The sequence below is a fragment of the Pochonia chlamydosporia genome, chromosome 7 (assembly GCF_001653235.2).
Source record: "Pochonia chlamydosporia 170 chromosome 7, whole genome shotgun sequence".
NCBI classification, from domain to species: domain Eukaryota; kingdom Fungi; phylum Ascomycota; class Sordariomycetes; order Hypocreales; family Clavicipitaceae; genus Pochonia; species Pochonia chlamydosporia.
Window position 1 is genome coordinate 1,445,213 of NC_035796.1, and position 13,757 is coordinate 1,458,969.

At 52.5% G+C, this 13,757-nt stretch overlaps 5 protein-coding genes across 5 annotated transcripts; 3 read left to right on the forward strand and 2 right to left on the reverse strand.

Moving 5' to 3' along the window:
- Nucleotides 1-4,264: 4,264 nt before the first annotated feature.
- Nucleotides 4,265-6,390, forward strand: VFPPC_07315 (C6 zinc finger domain-containing protein; the record flags this gene model as incomplete). Its single annotated transcript, XM_018286194.1, has 3 exons — nucleotides 4,265-4,997; nucleotides 5,071-6,263; nucleotides 6,319-6,390. 3 exons carry the CDS (start codon nucleotides 4,265-4,267, stop codon nucleotides 6,388-6,390), a joined length of 1,998 nt encoding a protein of 665 aa, XP_018139693.1.
- A 582-nt stretch (nucleotides 6,391-6,972) lies between these two features.
- Nucleotides 6,973-7,329, forward strand: VFPPC_18108 (hypothetical protein; the record flags this gene model as incomplete). The annotated part of the gene is made up of 1 exon (XM_022429764.1): nucleotides 6,973-7,329. The coding sequence occupies one exon, from the start codon at nucleotides 6,973-6,975 to the stop codon at nucleotides 7,327-7,329; it is 357 nt and encodes a 118-aa protein (XP_022285176.1).
- A 46-nt stretch (nucleotides 7,330-7,375) lies between these two features.
- VFPPC_07316 (fungal specific transcription factor domain-containing protein) lies at nucleotides 7,376-9,590 on the reverse strand (the record flags this gene model as incomplete). The annotated part of the gene is made up of 3 exons (XM_018286195.1): nucleotides 7,376-7,441; nucleotides 7,489-7,813; nucleotides 7,876-9,590. The coding sequence occupies 3 exons, from the start codon at nucleotides 9,588-9,590 to the stop codon at nucleotides 7,376-7,378; spliced, it is 2,106 nt and encodes a 701-aa protein (XP_018139692.1).
- A 526-nt stretch (nucleotides 9,591-10,116) lies between these two features.
- VFPPC_07317 (Pentatricopeptide repeat protein) lies at nucleotides 10,117-12,588 on the reverse strand (the record flags this gene model as incomplete). The annotated part of the gene is made up of 1 exon (XM_018286196.1): nucleotides 10,117-12,588. The coding sequence occupies one exon, from the start codon at nucleotides 12,586-12,588 to the stop codon at nucleotides 10,117-10,119; it is 2,472 nt and encodes an 823-aa protein (XP_018139691.1).
- A 411-nt stretch (nucleotides 12,589-12,999) lies between these two features.
- Nucleotides 13,000-13,638, forward strand: VFPPC_16588 (coiled-coil domain-containing protein; the record flags this gene model as incomplete). The annotated part of the gene is made up of 1 exon (XM_018294341.1): nucleotides 13,000-13,638. One exon carries the CDS (start codon nucleotides 13,000-13,002, stop codon nucleotides 13,636-13,638), a length of 639 nt encoding a protein of 212 aa, XP_018139690.1.
- Between the last annotated feature and the right edge of the window lie 119 nt (nucleotides 13,639-13,757).

Below are 13,757 nucleotides of genomic sequence, written 5' to 3' on the forward strand. Positions count from 1 at the left end.
GTAAACCAGGATGCCCGTTAGGGGTCATGCCAGTAGATGGTTTTGATGTCCACAGCTATAACTTGAGGAGGAAATGGCGATAGTGTTGATCTGTGTACTCGGCATGCATGATACAGAACCTGTCGAGAGGATATCTCTGGATAGTAGACAAGTGCACCGTGCTCCACTTGACGACGCTGGTTTGACGGCAATCTGTTTCGGTGCATCACGCAGTAGGTCCAAATTTCGACGTAGGCACCCCATGTCTTGTTTGATGCCTGGTTGATATCCTGCTCAGGGTTGCATTGCCAGGACACAACTTCCAACCAGGGAAGCGTGGCAAATGAATGGCGCGGGCATTGGCATACTCGATGAGGTACACCGTACAGGGAGATGTTGACGTGTTTGTGGCAATTTGATGTGAATCTTGACAAATTGCTTTTGGTGTTGGACACTGTTCTGTCTGGACAAGTCAAAGTCCGGTTCGTAAGCTTGGCAGGAACCAGATGGGAGAAGGAAAGACGTGGGGGTCAGGTATTATTGGCAGGAGGTCTGGTGTCTGGTCCCGTTGTATGCACCTTCCAGCGAGCCTCAAGGCAAGTGCTGCCTCTCAATGTTACCAGAGGGGTAAATGCCGGACTGAGGCACATCACGATGTTAGCCTTGTTCATCACGACACAAGATTGCCCGAATTGCAATGTTCAATGCATTGATACTCGGTACAGAGAGAGAATGCCAAACCCCTCCCCTCGCCTGAGCCAGACAGGCCTGCGCTGCAATTCAGTGCACTGCACTGACTTGACTGAGCAAGGGCGCAAATGCCCCCGGTGGAGAAAGCCAGGGCTCTCGCTCGCTGTCGCGGGTGGAGTCGTCCAGGCGGCCTTGCCGCGGCAAACTGCCCTTACTGCGGCCACGCCTCACCCCACCTCCAATTCTCGTCTCTGTCTCGGTTCTGTCTGGTTTTCTTGTCTCGAGTATGGAGTATGGAGTAAGGGCCTGGCAGCTCAAGTCCAGTGCTCAGCTTGCTGGTGTCAAGCTCATGTCTGTAGGTGCGCCTTGCTATAGCTCAGACCATTGCACGGTTTGACCCCTTAAACCAGCCTGCTGACGAACACTGACTTTGGCGAACAGTCGTGCGTTGCACATCAGTGCACATGTCCAGGCAAATTTGACACCGGGGATGATTGCCACATAGAAGCCGCATGCTGGTCAGGCGAGTGAGTCTTCCGTTTGTAACTGGTCATTGCGAATGCCGACGAGCGCTTTTAGGTTTACAGAATTACCGCCATTAGACGGGCTCGTTCCGCACCACAGTTCCATTCCAGAGTGAACAATCACACTGGGAGAGAACATCAGCCATCCCATGGCCTGGAAGCGAGAGGCGAGAGATTTCTGTCCGCCCCCCTTAAACCGAGTGCTGTCTTGGAGGTGGTACAGGTTTGTTATGTGCCAGCCTATGGTCGGATTCATGTACGGCCGAGAACTGACCACAAACAGTCTCATCATCCTCTCACAAGACAAGGAAAAAAAATAAGGGTGAACGTGTAGAGATGATATCGAGCAGAATCGGCTCCCCAAGTCCGAGGTAGCATCAACAAATTGATCAAACTATGAGGGGAGACACTTGGTGCCATGCCATGCCATGCTTTTTCAAGGCCCGGCTTGGCCAAAGCAACCCGGCATGATGCGATCAATAGCAGAGATATGACGGACAACATTTTGTCTCCGAGCCAACAGATAGTTGGCTGAATGGATAGCAGGACAATAGACTGTGCTCGGCATGTATTGATTGTATGTGGCATTCTACCGGAAGCGATATTGGGGCTATGGGGCATCTCGTTGGACAGTAGAGATGCGCGAAGGAGGTTCAAGGCAATGGAAACCGAAGAAAGGTACAGTTTCCAATTCCATGATTGGCTGTGTAATACTCTCTGATTAGGTCAATCTTGGTCCGACCGAGCCCCAAGACCACGCACAGCGATGCATCTCGACGCATGGCGACACAACACGGCGTAACACGAGGTGGCTCAGCAAGCGCACGGATTGGCATTGCTTGTTCACTTGCACAGTCGCGGTACCGAGTTGCGAGCACCAGACTTGGCGAGAACGAGAACCAGAGTAGTGGCCAGCCTCTGCTGAATATGTTTTCAAATGTCCACAAACGCAGTCTGCCGGCCGAGACGGGTGTGTGTATTGCATTTTGCCGTCTGCATTCTGCATGTCGCTGGTATCTTGATGCTGGCCGCTCCCTCTGGTCTGCCCGGTATGCCAACCTGCTGGGATTGGGGAAGAGCGTAGCGGCTGTACTCCGTACACAAAGTCAACAACATATTGTGCCGTGTTCCACTGTATCAAGGATGTCAAGCTGATAACTGCGTGCACACCCTCAGTGTGCCAACAATGCACCCTGGGCCACGCCCCTGGCTTCGGCGCGGCCCACCTACAAACTGTCTAGCGCCCTGTCTAGCGCACTCTCCAACGTAAAATGAGGTTCCGAGCAACTCGATGTGAGCAACAGCATGGAGCAATTAGCCAAGGGACCTTAGGCCTGTCGAGAAGACACACCCCTATCTCAACCCCGGTCCCAAGCGCCATGCCGCCCGACGTCTTGGAGGCACAGAAGGGCTGGAGGGTTGGAGGGTTGGAGGGGCAGGTCAGGCACATGGCAGCGCACCGAAGCACAAGGTCGCCTGTGGTGGCCAAGATGGAGGAGATTCGGAGGAGGACCATGCGTGGTGAAGCAGGAGTTCATGGCAGATGCCACTGGCAAGTGCGCGTCATGGAACTGACGCCAGATTAGATGACTGACTTGCGTGGCTGAAAGGCCAGAAGGGAGAGGATATGGGAAGCAAGGCAAAGCACCAGCAACACCGCAGGCAAAGGAGAGCCAAGCCGTTCAACGCAAAAGAGCATTTGATGACAGCCATTGTGCGCCGCGAAACTAGCGAACAAAAGCGCGGCTTCCGGGCTTAGCGATCGTCTCGGCGCCCTGCCGGTGCTTCATTCTCGAGTACACGCCATCACAGCGCTCCAGTGCGGCCCATCATTGATGGTGCCATGCTCCCATGCTGCCTTGTTCCTTGCCCCATGCTTTTGCTCCGTGCTCCAAGCTCCCAGGTTTGCTCCCAGGTTTCTTGCTTTCACGCCCAGCCGCCCATGGATTTCGACAGGCGACGCCTTCAGCCGACGCCTCTTTGCACGGAGCCCGCTCTTTTTCTTGTCCCGCCGGACCTTCACCCGCTGTTGTCGTACTCTTCGTAACAACGTACGGAGTACCTTGGGAGTACCTGTGTACCTCAGTCTGCCCGTCCGTCTGAAAGTGGTGGTTTGGTTGCCGCACACAGGTTCCAGCTTGCTAGGGTCCTCAAAAAGTGCGTGGATGCTGCAAATCGGCTGGACTCGACTCGACTGGACTCGACTGGACTCAACGTTGAACCTGGCAGCAAGTCTGGCCAAGTCAAAGTCTGGTACTTTCCTCAAAAGCGACCACCAAACCACCTTGCAACCTTGCTTGGACTGGACCCATCCTAGTTCATTCGTCTTCGTCCGTCCACCTCACCGGAGACCCCAGACTTCGACCTCTTCCCACCTCTTGTTCATTCGTCTGCAAAAGAACACTCCAGGCCTAGCACGCTTCTTCAGTTTTCAAGATTGTCTTGTCTGCACTTTCGCATCACCCATTGCGCGCTCCTACGGGTTTGCGAGACTGTCGCTTTCACCTCGACTTAACTCTGCGTTCACAGATAGGCTGCCTTTACACTGCCCGCCTCGCGCTTCGTTGCGTAGTTTTCGCCTAACCAAGGAACTACCCTCACCACTTTTGGTAGAGAAGACACTAAAGAACCACCGGCACTGCCAATTCTCCCATGAATACTTGAGCTATGCGATCGATCGGTATCTGACACTAAGTTCAAATCTCTGTTTCCCGGACACGCTCATTCAGCTATTTCCTTATTGCTGGCCATAAGGGAAATTGCGGGGAGGTGAGGCGTCCGTATATTTTTGGACTCAACGGCACAACCGAACGGTTTGGTCTGGAGCAAGTTTAAGCGCAAATCGTCCTTCTTTCAAGTTTCAACCAAGCCGTGGGCTGGACCCCGAAGCGTTATGCGAATTGCGAGCGGCAATATTCATTATTTGTCAAATATCCAGCAACACACTCAGCGCATTCAAGAGCTTCCAGCCTAATTGGTCGCTGCTTACAGAACGTATCTAGTCAGCCTGGCTAACTTGAACTTGGAAACTTGTATTTTGGTCTGACATCTGCGGGACCCGCGGCGGCGCCATGTCTGCATTCACAGCTTTGAACGGCGGCTCTCCCAAGGCAAATGAAGTGCCTGTCGAGAGCTCAGAAAGAACATTTTCTGGGGATGAACGAGCTCAAGCACCAGGAAAATCTTACGGCCGTAGGTCGCCAGAGGCCAATGCCAGTCGCAATGACACTTGGCAGGGAAAAACTACCGATCGTCAACCCTATCCAACCGTACACTATCCAGAGGGCGAAGGACCGAACAAGCGCAAGCGATCCAATTCTGCCGAGCTAAGACGTGACAGCACAGCCCAGGAGCGCACTCCGGATGGGACGCCCGGAGGACACCGCAATGATGCCCGCGAGGCGTATGGTACGCCGCAACGAGAAAGCAGGCACTATGGTGACGACCAGAGAGAGAAGGAATCCTCATGGAGGAGTCAACAAAAATCACGGGAAGAAAGAAATGGATATGATTCACAACAGAATTCAGCTACATCCCCAAGAGGACAAACCGAGGAACAGATTGGCGACGCTCTCAGAAGGGCCACTGGCCATATGGACCACAGTGACTATGGAAACAACAGCCCTGATGCCGAAGATCGATCCGGGGTTGCCTATGGCAGCCCCTATGGAACTGAACACAGATCCGATTCCATTATTCAACATGACCCTAAAAAGCGAAAGAGAAATTTCAGCAACCGGACCAAGACAGGCTGTTTGACATGTCGCAAACGAAAGAAAAAATGCGACGAGCAAAAGCCTGAATGTAAGTCAGATGTCATACTGCCTGCCTGCCAGCCACGGCCCAGGGCTACGGGATAGCTAACCGAGAGTCACAGGCATCAATTGTATTCGTGGAGGATTTCTTTGTGCCGGATACCCACCGCAGCGGGGAGCCGGATGGTCAAAGCAGGATGCAAAAGCACCAGCGGTACCCCTCGAATCAAAGGATCCTTCGTATGTTCCTCCTGGAGCATACGGCATGCCACAGCATAGCACATACGGACCGCAACCAGTGAAAAGGGAACCGCTACCCCATTATCGCGGCCAGATCCTTCGCATAGACCCCCCACAAGGCCGGCCTCTGGTCGTCACGGATGATGACCGACCAACAGCATCAACAATATCAACAATGACAAGCGCGTCTGCTACAAGTCCAGAGAATAAATTATCCGCCATTCCTTACACTCCTGGCAATGTTTTCCCTACTCCAGTCAGCGCCAATACTCAACCTCCCCCATTTGGAGAAAGGATGTCGAAAGATTACCAAAGAGTGCCTCCTCTGCATGACCTCAGCAGAGGAAATGAGCCCGAGACACCACACCCCGGGAATCACCTACCCCAAATCAATATTTTGCATCCAACCCGTACGAGCAGTCCAACACCGCATACCCAGACATCATCGTCAAATGCTCAAGTTGCAGCGCAGTTGGCCTTGTCTCACTCCCAATATCCCCAGAGGAGAACGCAGAAGGAGGAAATGCTATCTGGCCGCAACTTTTATCCTTTTGATAAAGAGCTGTGCTTAGAACGGGAACGCTGTGCTGCTGCATGTTGGCGATTCAACAACTTGACTACACCACCTACGAACGGAGTGTCTCCTGACGAACGTGCCCGCTTGTTTTTGGAAATCCTGCAGCCCCGAGACCCTGTGCGAGTTTCCCCTACGGAGGCATCTCCTGTCACCAACGTGGGCCGTGTCGGCCGGCATGTCGCCGTTGAGACGCCATTCACCTGTGACTATGGCTACAATATCTCTATTGGTCACCATGTGGTCATTGGGCGAAATTGTACCATTAACGATGTTTGTGAGGTGAAGATCGGGGACAATTGTGTGATTGGACCCAACGTCAGTGTTTTTACCACGTCGCTACCCATTGACCCTAAGAAACGTCAAGGCGGCCAGGGCCCTCAATTTGGACGAGGCATTACAATTGAGCAAGACTGCTGGATAGGAGGCGGTGCCATCATTTTACCCGGCCGAACCATTGGCAAGGGCAGTACCGTGGGAGCCGGATCTATCGTTACCAAGGTTGGTGTGCGCAGGACATGTGCTCTCCAAAGACAATGACTGACTGTTGACATAGGATGTGCCACCGTTCACTGTTGTTGCTGGCAACCCGGCTCGTGTTCTACGAGGAATCGGCATAGCGCCATAGTTTACGGCGGGGATTTGGCGACCTGGGTCGTTGGTTCTTTTCTTTTTATATTTCGTGTCATGATACCCATGCGTACGACCGAGATGTTTTTGTTTTGTACAATATTGCCTGGAATGATTTTGATTCGGTAGCGGCGTATGCCCAGTCATGGCATCCATCATGACCATCATACTAGGCTAGATCTACATAATCAAGGCCATAGCCTCCCCCAAAAAGTATTGTAATGGTCATTTCCCCACTATTGAGATCGATTTGGTGCAGTCCATGGCGGAAAAGCTGCAATGCAGTAGGTCTATGACGAGGAAGCGCAGCTGTTTGGAGTTTGATTGTATGCGGCTATGCAAAATACGTTGCTATTAGCTGCAGATGAGGGATTTTAGTAGACTTTTAGGTTTCTGACTATATCATTGGCAATGTCGCTGCTGTGGATATGTGTTTCTGCTCCTCCGTCGGAGATGTGATGTATTGTGACTGTTGAGATTGCATACTTTACTTTCTACTTTGAGACTCGGCAGTTCCCATCTATCCAACTACCAACGTGACACCAATCAAGTCAACTGTACTCCGTACTGTTTACTCCATATGAATCATACAATTTCTAGACGAGTGTGTCTCGGGCACGCGAGCAATTTTTCTCAGCATCAGTGCGTCGTGGCCATGACCGGATCGATCCTACATCCCCATTCCCATCCCTGTTCCCTAGCCCTATTCAAAATCGGAAATCTCTACAACGCGAATCGGCGGCCTCACCATAAACAGAAACCAGGTCCGCCTCGGCACGCCCGTCTGCAAAACATACATGGAATCCTATCCTCCTGGCCATCCTGCGGCCCAGGCCCCCATGCAGCCTTGAGGCCTATTCGCGCAACCACCCGTGTCAAAAGTGCGAAGCTGCAGACCGCTCCTTTGTTCTTAGGGCGGACTTTTGGGGCGTCATGAACACATGGGTGTCAGTGTTGAGTGCGCTGGTGTTTGTCGGGCAAACTTAGGCGTCCCAGGTGTCGAGGTCAATGAGGGAGTGGTTCATGCGGAGGTATTGGTCTAGCGAGCGCTGCGGGATGTTAGAGAGACGAAGAAGGGGGGAGATGGTCAAAATACCCAGTCTACGGATTCGGTGCCGTTGCCAAAGAGGGTGTCTATGCGGGGGAAGTCGTCAAAGTTCATGGACATTGCGGAGAAGCTGGGATCGTATATGGGGAGCGTGAAGTCGGGGTTCGCGTCGGATATGGCTGCGCTGGAGGTTTCGGTGGAGGTGGAGGGTGTAGCGCCGGAGGAGGTGGTGGTGGATGGGGTGTCGACGTTGTTGAGGACCGCGCGGAGGACTTGGGATGCGTATTTTGCGTCTCTGGACTCGGATGCGCGGGCGGCCCAGATGGAGTGGATGGAGTGGAGGAGCTGGATGCGTGAGGAGCGGTCTTCGAAGCTGTATTTTGTTGTTGTTAGGAGTGATGATGGATTTTGAGGGTGTAAGTAGGGGTATAGTACCTGTAGTCGGACGTCTCACTCAGGTCGATGCAGAGAACCATGGCTGCCATGAGAAAGTGGTGGTATGTCAGGCTGGCGACCATATGTCTATCGTCGTACATTCTGCCGCCAGGTCGCATCGCCAAGTCGAATTCCACGTGGTGGTTTAGGATCTTGACGGCGGAGTCTCGGCAGATTTGGCGGGAGGAGTCGTATTTGGGGTCCGTTTTGTGCTTGCTCAGATAGGGTCTATGTAGAACACACAGACTTTTGAGATACATCATTTCCAGCATGAGACGGTGCATGATGGTGTAGTTTTGGTCGGTGAATGAAGTTTCGGCAATGGTTCGAATCTTGAGGCACGGGGGCAGAGCGGCGTACCACTTTTCATGGTCCTTTTGCAGTGTGACGACCTGAGAGTAGGGTTGGGTCTCTACGCAGAGGGCATTGCGGACGACGCGGCGCATGATACGGGCGAGAGTAGCCTTGTTGGCGTATGCGAGGATGGGGATGGGATCCGTGGGTGGCCGAGGGGCAGGGAGAGCGAGGGAATCTTCGTCAAAGTCCTCGTCGGTGAGGTTGGATGGCGGGAGGGTGTCGCAGAGGCCGTCGTCAATGATGGACGGCATTCCGTGCTGAAAGGAGAAGAGCACGTCCGACGACTGGATGACGAACCAGACGCGGCGGCGCATCTCGGCTTCAAAGGGACTGAGCTGGAGGGCGATGGCGCGCGGGTCGCGGTGGTATCCTCTCTTTTGGGCGAGGCGCACGGCGATGCCGTATATCGACCACAGGGTGGAATCGGAATCGACCTTGTGGACGTTGCGGCAGTGAGCGTGGATGATGACGGCCTCGACGGCGTATGGCTTTGCGCGGAGGTAGTGGCCCGCGATGAGGCATTGCGCCGACTTGGATAGGTAGAATTTGGCGCTGGCGACGGTGGGAAGTGTCGTCGGCGAGGATGTTTGGACGACGCTCGAGCCAAAGGCAAAGACGGAGAAGAGGATGCTTATCCAGAGGAAGTCGAGGGATTGCGGGTTCTGCCAGAATGCCTCGTAGCGTCGCCGGAACTGGTGGGCGTGGATGTACGGCAGGGCGACGAATCGTGCGTTGAAGTAGGCTGTTATAAGCCTATCTGCGTCCTGCCGCGACGGAAGACTATGGATGACTTCTTCAATCGTGATGGACGGAATTCCTCCCAGCAACAAGTCTGGATCCTCGGAATACTCCTCCACATACTCATCCTCCGCGTCGTACGATCCATCTGCCGCAAGGAGTGTCTGGATGTCCCGGATCCCACTCATAAGCGCCGCCCAAGACGTAGCCCCATGATAAGAAGATTCAACACCGTCCGCCGTGTTCAGTCCCTTTAAAACCGTGTGATCAGAAGATCTGTGATCATCTCCTTCTTCAGAAATGCCATAACTGCCACTGTGGCTGCTCTGTGCTGGATTTGTAGGAGCATCTGATGCGAATCCCTTGACCATCTGCTCTAGCTTGGACAATCTGGCCTGTAATTCCTTCTTATTGCCGCTGCCGCTGGTGGGCGTCTTTTCAAAATGACAGGAGGCGACGTCGTTGCGCTTGACGCAGGCGCTGCATGGTTGTTGACGGTCACATTTTGACTTGCGCCGTTGGCAGGCGGTGCATGAGACGGCAGAGCGGTTGCGCCTTATCCGGTGGGTTTCGTCGGCACGGAAAACGGTTGTGAAGGGGGTTAGTTTTGGTTCTGGCATGGGGGATGGGTGAGTGAGTGAATGAGTGAGCGACTTTGATGAGATGTTTGAGGTTTGTCGCGTTGAGTAGATGTCGTGATTTGGGGATGAGAATACGTCGATGCGGTTGATGCCAAACCAAGATGTGATGGATTTGGTTAGATCTAGTCGAGCCAAATAGGAAATGGGAATGAGAGCCAAACGGTATTCATGTGCCGTGTCTTCGGATCATGCATTGGGTTGAGGGATTGATTCGTTGGTTCTTGGTAATGAGAAGTGAAGTGATTTGGGTCAGCTTCTGATTGGAAGCATGCATGTGCAGTCGAATCGGACATAAGCGGCTTCGATGGCCGATTATTGATTGGCTGAACTCAACAACCAACATCACCAAACACAGGAACACCGGTAAAGGTTTGTAAGCATAATAAGAATTGCACGTCTTTATAAGTTGTGACGCATCTATTTGTACATGTTCATCTCTATTATACAATTCTATATGGTATCATGTGTTCCCACCCGTCTGGCTTCCTTACAGCCACTCAGAATCTTAGTCATGGAGTTCCTCCTCCACCATCTTCTGTCTATTCGTATCAATCACCTGCTCCATCATCTGGAGCGCCTTCTCTTGATTTTTCAACCGCGCAAACGCTTTGAATGTATAGACATCGGGTTTGAACCCTGCTGCCTCCATGTCCTGCAACGTGCTGACCGTCTTGGGAACATCTTGCATGGTGGCATAGCCACTTGTCAGTGTGTTCCACGTCACTCGATTGGGTCCGATGCCGTGCTCTCGCATAACTTGAATGACTTGTCGTGCTAACATTTTATCATGATTCTTCAACAAACCCCGCAGCAGGATTGAAAATGTCAACACCGTCGGTGCTGGGTGGATTGGCCGACTCGCAACTAGCCCATCTTTTCCTACGTGAGCTTTCGCCACATCTCCGTTATTCGAGTAATGGTGGTCCTTAAGCATGTCACCAAAGACCTGGAGCGCGGGCCGCGAAAGCTCCTTGTGCTCAGTCATGGCGAAGATGATGGTGTCGTGAATGAGAGTGCCTTGGTTTTGAATAAGTCGGGATGCTGACGGAAGAGACGCATTCTTGCCCTGCTCTTCTAATCTGGATTTGAAGAACTGATAATATGCCATCAGATCATATGGCCCTCTTAGGCTTCTGATATAGGCTCGCATCATGATTGCAATTGTCGTCAAGTTTGGTTTCAGCTTCGTGTCGCCGCCGGAAGAAAACAGCTGATCAACAAAAGGAACAATGGTGACGTCAAACTGCCATCTTGTCTGTGACGAGTCGTTAGGTACGAGACTCTGGTTGCCAGTACCTTGCGCCAAAAGTAGTGGCAGAGAATCTGGCAACCACCACTGAAGCGGTTCCATATCGAACTTTTTGGCAAAGATGCGCAAAAGAGTTGCAAAAAGCGCCGGGCCAGAAGGAACTTCGCGCCTCCTCTCCCTCCCTTCCATCTCGGCAAAGTGGAAGACGCTATGTAGAGCATTGTTCAGCACCTCCACGAATGGAACATCAGCCACCTTGGCTACGTCTAGCGCTTTGGCAACTGTCTCAACCTTGCGACTGGTTTTTGCTCCTCTGAACAGCGTAGCCCATGCCTTCCTGTCCAGTCGAATGCCGGATTCAGAGAAGAGCAAAGCGAGCCGTATCGCCTCGTCGATTTCCCCTTGCTGGGTGAGGGTGTCAAGAAACGCTGTGGCGCTGAGCAGGTTCAATGTAAAGCCTCGTTCTATAAAATATTGAAGCGCATCTTTGTGAGAGAAGCTGTTGCCTTGGGTTGATTCTGCTCCCTCTGGAACTTGACAGTGAAGCAACGAAGTGATAACACTCGATGGCCGGGCTTCGTTCAGATCGGCTCCGCTCTCTGATAACGCCTTTAGTATTTCAAAAGCATGTTCCTTATGGGCTGGGTGTTTCGCCAATGTGCTGGCAAAGTGTATCAAGGTATTTGCATGAAGCTTGAACCCTGACCGCCGAAGCAAGGAAAACAACTCGAATACCTGTTCACTGGGTAACTTCTTCGCAAATAACCCGAAAAGCCTTTGACTGAGCGGTACATGCTGTTTGGGGCTGTCCGTCATCACTTTGTGCAGCAAATCCGCCGCTTCTTCAGCTTCCAGTGTTCTCTGGCGAATATTCTTCGCTTTGGCCGGATCAAGACGTTGAACTATGAAGAGCAACACGTCGTGAATCGCATACCCGGGTGGCCATGGGTCTAGTGTGGCCTCAAGAACCATGCCTGCCTTCGCAGGGTAAAGACGCATCGTCGAGAGCATGATTCGCGGCCACTGCTGTTTTCGAGCTTGGATGTCCAGTTCCTGCCAGGCCGAGCGCATGCCTGCAACAGTGTTATACTCCACTAGCCACTGGGCGTCCTGCTTCCAAGGCCAGTCGGGCTCAGACTTTTGAAGCAAGTGCCTCACCTTCACTTTCCACAATCGAAACGCCTTCCGCGCGGCTAGCAGTTCATTGCCCGAGTGTTGATGTCGGATAAAGCCCCATTGTACATACGTTTCTGGTCGAATGCTGTCCCTTTGCGTTCTGCCAACCCTTGCTCTACGGGATTTTAATCGGCTCTGCTTCTGTCGACTGGACGATCTTGATTGTGAGCCTGCGTTCCGAAACCGGGATGCGTGGCCACCATTTGTTGGTTTCTTTAAATCGTTTTGCAGTGGCCTTTTGTGAGACTTGTGTTTGCCTTTGCTTTCATCGACGGTGGAATGATTTGATTCTAGTTTGCTGAGGTTTGACGAAAGATCCGAGGATTCATCTAAAAGGCTGGTGTGTTTGGCCTGGAGTCCGGCATCGGCCTGAAAAATGTGATGTGTCTGGCTTGTAGAGACGCTTGGCGACACATCCGCTAATAGTCTTGGAGCATAGGCTGTAAAAAGACGCCGTTGCGACGTTTCCAACGTTGGACGAACGATCGGCTGTCCTCGAGGTGAGCGACCAAGCTTCGAACAGCTGGCTCGACAAAGGCAGGCTGCTCGCATATTTCGTTGCTACAGTTGCTATTCGATTGTCATGTTCGTACTGGCATATTATTTAGTCGAAGGAAGCATCGAGCTTCGGTACGCCGCATGCAAGGCGATGTGGTGTAGATTTGAAGTCGTCGTCTTGCTGCAACAGTGAAGTCGAACCAGGATGAGACTGGATCCATCAAAAATATTTTAGCACGTCCCTCTGCTCAGCTAGCGCAGCATTAGGCGCCACAGCACCAGAGTCACAGCTGCGGACCTCCAATGTTTTCAACTGCTAGCTAGGCCACTGCCCCACCAACATCGATCAATGGAACCAAACCAAATACACCAGACAACAGACTTCACTTTTCAACATTTAAAGCTCTACACCAAGTCTGCTTCACGCGTCGCAATATTTAGCCCGCGACTGTAGAGCCTTGCGCCATGTCTTCATCACTTAATACTCTGGGCGCAGCGTCAGAGGACCGCAAGGCCCGACTTGCTGCCCTCAGAAATCTCAAGCGAAAAAAGCCCGATGACGACGAAGAGCCTGCTGCACCAGAACCAGCAGCAGACGAGTCGGCCTCAGCAACTCCAGAAGCAGATGTCTCCCGGTTACATCTGTCCGGGCGAAACTATGATCCGGAAACAAGAGGCCCGAGATTGGGATTTGACTTGGCACCAAACGAGGGCCTGGACAAACCCACATTAGAAGAGCTGGCCGCCGATGTCGAATCGCAAGCCAGACAACAAGCCGCCGAGGAGGCACAAAACGATAAAGGACTGGATCTGTTTAAGCTGCAACCGAAGAAGCCCAATTGGGATCTGAAACGAGGCCTGGAATCGAAAATGGACATTCTTAACGTTCGGACGGATAATGCGATTGCGCGACTGGTGCGGGACCGGATATCTGGCGCTCAAAAGGCAGCGGCGAAATCAACGGCAGTAGACACCGCAAAGCTTGACGGCGATGCTGTGGGCATGGATGGAGTTGCTCTCGTGGAAGGCTTGAGGGTTAGGGAGCAAGAAGAGGAGGAGGAGGAGAGGAGGGAGCGAGCAGAGGACGAGGCTCTTTTGGCGTGAGCCGTGACGAAGTTATATATTAATCTCTATTGCGCAACATTATTCTGGTTGGAGTTTGCATCGGCACTCAGTGCCCCTAGTTTTCTATACAATCTAAAAGGAGAATACAAAATTTGATA